General features: G+C 36.7%; 1 protein-coding gene across 1 annotated transcript; it reads right to left on the bottom strand.

Annotated features, from left to right (window-relative positions):
• Positions 1–227: 227 nt before the first annotated feature.
• LOC147609891 (putative glutathione S-transferase parC) lies at positions 228–1360 on the bottom strand. The gene is made up of 2 exons (XM_086786800.1): positions 962–1360; positions 228–815 (listed from the first exon to the last, which is right to left on the bottom strand). Exons 1-2 carry the CDS (start codon positions 1280–1282, stop codon positions 453–455), a joined length of 684 nt encoding a protein of 227 aa, XP_086642926.1. The 5' UTR covers positions 1283–1360; the 3' UTR covers positions 228–452.
• Positions 1361–5794: the final 4434 nt, after the last annotated feature.

Here is a 5794-nt window from a genome sequence, read left to right as displayed (position 1 = left end):
CTCACTTAATAAAAATTTGTCTTTTAAAAAAAGAGAGTAGTATTATATAATAGAGGCAATCTTATTTAGAAACATCAATCAAATCCAAGAACCTTCAACAATGAAAATTTTTGACAATGTTTTATTGATTGTTCCTTTGATATTCAAGACATTAAGAGCCTTCTCCAAATCCTTTACACACACCAAAAAGCCATTTATTTAGTTGTGTAAACTAGTAAATAGCAAAGTACATGATTTATGTCTTGGTATTATTATGAAAGCAACATTACAGAAACCAATATGACGTATGTAAAGAAAGTCATATTGGAAAAACTAAAATTCCCGTAGGTACATGAGAAATATACCCCCAAAACGATAAATATCTCCACACCCAACAATATTTTGTGATCTATTTTCGCTTCCCTTCAAGGCGGCCCCCTTCAATTAGAAGTCAGAACTAGTAATTTTGCCTTCTATTTTTTAAGAGCCTCCATCTCTTTGATCTTGGACTGGACGAATTCCAAAACTTTTTCTGGAGGGGGCAAGATTTTCTTGACGGATGGATACTCCACCACGCGTTTGATCCATGCGTTCAGATGAGGACATTGCTCGTCCTCCGGAAATTTGAAATTGCCTACCACTTCATATACCATGAAGAATGAAATGAAAGGAGCGAAGGCAATGTCCACCAGACCTATGCTATCTCCTCCGAAGTAAGGTTTCCCATCCCCCACATCGCGCAGAGCAGAGTCCAGGGTCATGAGGATGTCTGTGAAATCCTTCTTGGCTTCCTCTTCCTGTGGGTTCATAAGGATTCGAGTGCCCGCCAAGTAGCACTGAAACATTCATCAGAATAGGAGAGATTAAATATCAGAATGTGTACCACGAAATGCAACCCCGAGATCCAACCAGCGTTAAAGGTTGCTGTCCAGGCAATTCTTAAGCACAATCACAGACGAGGTAGATGTAGAGCGATGCTTACCTTTTTATCCACATAGTCGGCCCAGAAGCGCGCCACAGCTCGTTGGTATGGATCCTTGGGGACGAGACACTTGTCTTCCAATGGCCAAGTCTCGTCGATATACTGGACGATGATGAGGGACTCACAGATGGGCTTCCCATTGTGGATCAACACAGGGATTTTCTTATGGACGGGGTTGGAGGAGAGGAGTAGGGGGCTCTTGTTCAAGAGATCCTGTTCGTGGGACTCGTACAGGACACCCTTCTCCGTGAGGGCAATTAGAACTCGCGTGCCGAACATGCTCGGCCATGTCGTCAAAACCTGCACATTTTCTGTAGTCATGACGGAATACAGCGTCTTGAGTAGACCAACTGCAATAATATGCGAGCTTTGGAGACCTTCATAGACTGCCTGCGTACTTATTAGAGGGAGAGATCCTTGTGCACTGCCGTGTGATTCTCAAACTCTCTTCCCTAGTTTAATGGGTCAAGCCATCGGTTTCAACTTTCCACAGTGCTTGAAAAAGAGCCAGTATGGCCCGCCATGCAAGCTTTTAGTCTAACACTACTTAGGACTCACGAAGTCCTCACGCGTGATAGACGATGCTCTTCGAAAGTGGCCTTACTTTGCTTCATACTTGGTGTCACTGTAAGATTCCTCCTCAGCCTCTCAAGATGTTCAACATCTTCCCGTGTAATCAAATCCCTCTTTAGAAATATAAAAGATCTTGTTTCTAACTATTTTAGCCTAGAGAGAGAAAATATTCTAGAGAGAGAATATTCAGATTTTTAACATTTTTGGATAGAAAAATATCTCATCTTATTAAAATGAATTCCCCTGAAACAGAAATTCAAAAAGAACTTTTCAATATGCAATTGGAATTAATTGGAATTAGGTATAAAGGACCTTAGCTCAAGGGTCTAGATTTTCAAAAAAATTTAGATTATGGTCCAATTAAGGTTCCTGTGGGCCAATAGGATCAATCCATGTGTGGGGAGGAGATAAATCCAATTTGTAAAAGAAATTACCCAAAAATGAGTAAATGCTCACATAAGATGAAGAGTTGAATAAGGACAAGGCTAATAGTTAAAAAAGGGGGAGATATTTAGAAGTAAATACTCACATAAAATGAAGAGTTGAATAAGGACAAGGCTAATAGTTAAAAAAAGGGAGATATTTAGAAGTAAATACTCACATAAGATGAAGAGTTGAATAAGGACAAGACTAATAGTTAAAAAAGGGAGATATTTAAAAGTAATGATGCATTTTTGACACCTCTGCATGGGGAATTCTCCTCATGAAGAGGGCGCCTATTTCATATGCTTGAATGAGTTTTAAACTCCCAAATAATGAGATATTTTCATCTCTCCTCTCTCCTGTTTCAACTAGATCCAAAAAGTGACCAAAACTGACCAAAAAATGGTCAAAAATTGACCAAACTGATCTGGAAAATTCTAGAATCAGTTGGCTTGGTTAGAGACTCACTTTGTCCTATAAATAGAAGTCCTCCCCTTTGTTGAAACTTAATAGTGTTTATGCACTGTTACTCTACTCCACCCAAGCCAAGAACTGTGAATTCATTAATAATTCACTAGTTTTTGACATTTCCCTCTTCCAAAGATTGTTGGCCACTCTTGTTCAAACAAGAGTTGAACCCTCAAACCATCAAGCCAAAGGAAAGCTATCAAAGTCATTAGTAAGTTAGTGATTCTTCTTTTCTTTTATTTATTTTATGGATTTTTATGGTTTTAAATGGTTTTTATGCTTTATGTCTTCTTTATAATGTTAAGCCTCATTACAAAAAGGCATTCCCCTCTCTTCTTTAGTAAAACCAACCTTTCTCTATCTTAGGTGAATGGTTAATTTATTAATGTCAAGTTTTTATAATGTTTGTTTTAATTAAATGGACAAATGTTTACTTTAGGATAATTTCAATACTTTTGGTGCACTTTTAATTAGTTAGAAATTTAAAAAATGATCAGCCATACAAAGGAGGTTATGGCAAAAAATTTTAGAAATTAGTGAAATAAAATTCATCTTTCTAAAAGAGTAATCCTTATGGTTTCTATATTCTAAAGTATCATTTTTTTCATGCATAGAAGTATGCATAAAGGATAAATCTTTATATCAAAAGTGTTACTTTTATCAATTTTTATTTTCATGCATAGAAGTATGCATAAAGGATAAATTTTTATATCAAAAGTGTTACTTTTATCAATTTTTATTTTCATGCATAGAAGTATGTATAAAGGATAATTTTTTATATCAAAAGTGTTACTTTTATCAATTTTTATTTTCATGCATAAAGGAGAAATTTTTATATCAAAAGTGTTACTTTTATCAATTTTTATTTTCATGCATAGAAGTATGCATAAAGGATAAATTTTTATATCAAAAGTGTTACTTTTATCATTTTTTATTTTCATGCATAGAAGTATGCATAAAGGATAAATTTTTATATCAAAAGTGTTACTTCTATCATTTTTTATTTTCATGCATAGAAGTATGCATAAAGGATAAATTTTTATATCAAAAGTGTTACTTTTATCATATTTGATTTTAATGCATAGAAGTATGCATAAAAGATAATTTTTGAGGTAAATGAATATTCCTCAAGAAATCCATGTTTTTGAAATCTGTAAACAAATATCCGTCGTAAGAAATTTAGAAAAAAAGAAATTGAGATAGTACTTTTCGAGAAAGATAATTTAGGAAGACCTTTTCCAGATCTAAACTCTGATTCAGACTATTGACCAAGACTAAATTCCTTCATCAGTTTCAATCAATGACGAAGTGCCCAGTTCAGTTCAGGAAAAATGTACTCCAAATCACCCACTGAATCTGAAACTAAGTTAAGATTTGTGATTTTGATCTAAGGATCAAGTTATTAGAATTCGAGGAATTCTGTTTGGATTATGTTTGGAATTAAAAACTCGATCTAGAAGTATTGAGATACGGATTTACGATATACTCATGGTATTCAAACGAAAATCAATACTGTAAACTTGCATAGAAACCCTGCCTTCTTAAAAGACTGTCTTACGCCATAATGCTGAAGGGAGTATTTGGTATATATGTTTATCTAAGGGAAGTTCGGTTGCAACAGTTGGCGGGGAGTGTTTGAGGGACAGCTCACGCGGCAAAACCTGCCGAGGTCTTGACCAGCCTCGGTATGGTTAAAATGGTGCGCTTCTGGTACGATGGACGAGGGCCGACGAAGCGGTCCTTGAGTGAAGTGCCAAGACACCTAAGGAGGATCCTGGAGGGTTTTGACCAGGCGATGCACGGGCTCATGGTGCCGAGGACATCCATGCGTATGCCGAGGAAGATATTATATGATGGACCTATGTTTTTTTGTAATCTATCACTGGATCTCGTTGTTGACTCGCTGGTCTCAACGGAGAGAACAGAGTGATATTGTTTTTGTTGAGAATTCAATGGAAATTTTGAAGTATGACATATATAACCCGTAAATTGTTTATCAAGGATTGTTTTTATTAAAGTTTTAATAAAGAGGAGTGTGCGTATCTATTTTCTAAAGCTAAAGTTAAGAAAGGCAATTCAATTATGGGTGGGTGAGTACTTGTTTGGTTCCACCGATTCCAGTGGTGGCAGGGTGGTGGCTAACCCATGGGCCGGATGGCGTTAGGCTGGAATCAGTGGAGTTTTAATAATCAAACTGAAAAATCTTAGGATTACGCTAAGATTTGAGTAGTTACAATTCCTTGATAAAGTTTTCAAATAAGTGGATCAACGGCTGTGCCTGATCTTAATCAGGAAAAAGCGTTGAATTTATTAAAATGATCAAAATTATCAGCGATAGTTTCCTTCTATCTGATTTTATCAGATAAAGGATAGCTTAGATTTAGATCTCGTTAGAAAACTCGTTAAGAAAAAAAAAATCAAAAAGGTGGAATCGTCCCCGCTTTCTGAGCATGGGAATTTTTCCCGATTTCGGTTTTTGGAGTGACCACCAGCCTAGTCTCGTGCCCGGATATTCGAGGGCGAGGCCCTGAGTGAGAAACCCTGCCTCGCGCGCATAAGGGGGCTGCTTCCGCTGTCAGCCTACCGGGAGACCGCCGGTGCGCTCGAGGGGGCAGAGGGATCTCACAGTCACTGTCTGTAAGATTAGGAAACCTCATTGAGATGCGCCTCCTCTCCAGACGCCTAAACAAAGAGTTAATTAATTCGTAAAATTCTTCTATGGGATGAGGAGACTATTTACATAAAAGAGAGAGAGAGAGAGCGAGAGAGAGAACTTGCAGTCAGCACATTGAAGACAAGGCGGCGAACGTCTGGGCTGATAACCAAAAAATTAAATATTTACCTTTAAAATTAGACACAGGCGCTCGGCATCTTCGAAAGATTCGAACTAATAAGCCATTCTTCACTCGTGTGTGTGTGTGTGCGCGCGAGAGAGAAAGAGGATACAACTTGGAAATAGTCTCATTGATGAGCAGCAGAATCGATCATCCTCAAAACAGCTTGCAACGTTTAATATTTTTTTTAAGAAAAAACTAGAAGTAAGGTTTACAAACCTTACGAACACTAACAAAATTATCTAAGTCTCCCTTATTAATTAATCGAATATCCTTTTTTACTCATTGTAGGCCCCTATTTTGAAAGGATATATAATCGTTTGCCAACTTTTGTTTCCTTTTCCCTATATCTAAGAGTAGCATGACCCATCTAGGATGGCTTGGAGACTCACTTTGCTTGGTCTCAAGGTGGGGTCTTAAAATATCTTTAATTTCAACAATATGGTAGTATCTTTAAATATTCTTAATTTCAAAAAATAAAAATGTAATATTTGTTTATAAATCTCAACATTTCATTAAAATTTTCATGTTTGGT

This window comes from Cibotium barometz, chromosome 50 (genome assembly GCF_041138505.1).
Source record: "Cibotium barometz isolate CiBa-2024 chromosome 50, ASM4113850v1, whole genome shotgun sequence".
Classification (NCBI taxonomy): Eukaryota; Viridiplantae; Streptophyta; class Polypodiopsida; order Cyatheales; family Cibotiaceae; genus Cibotium; species Cibotium barometz.
Note: the sequence above shows the minus strand (reverse complement) of the source record. Positions and strands in the feature narration are given on the sequence as shown.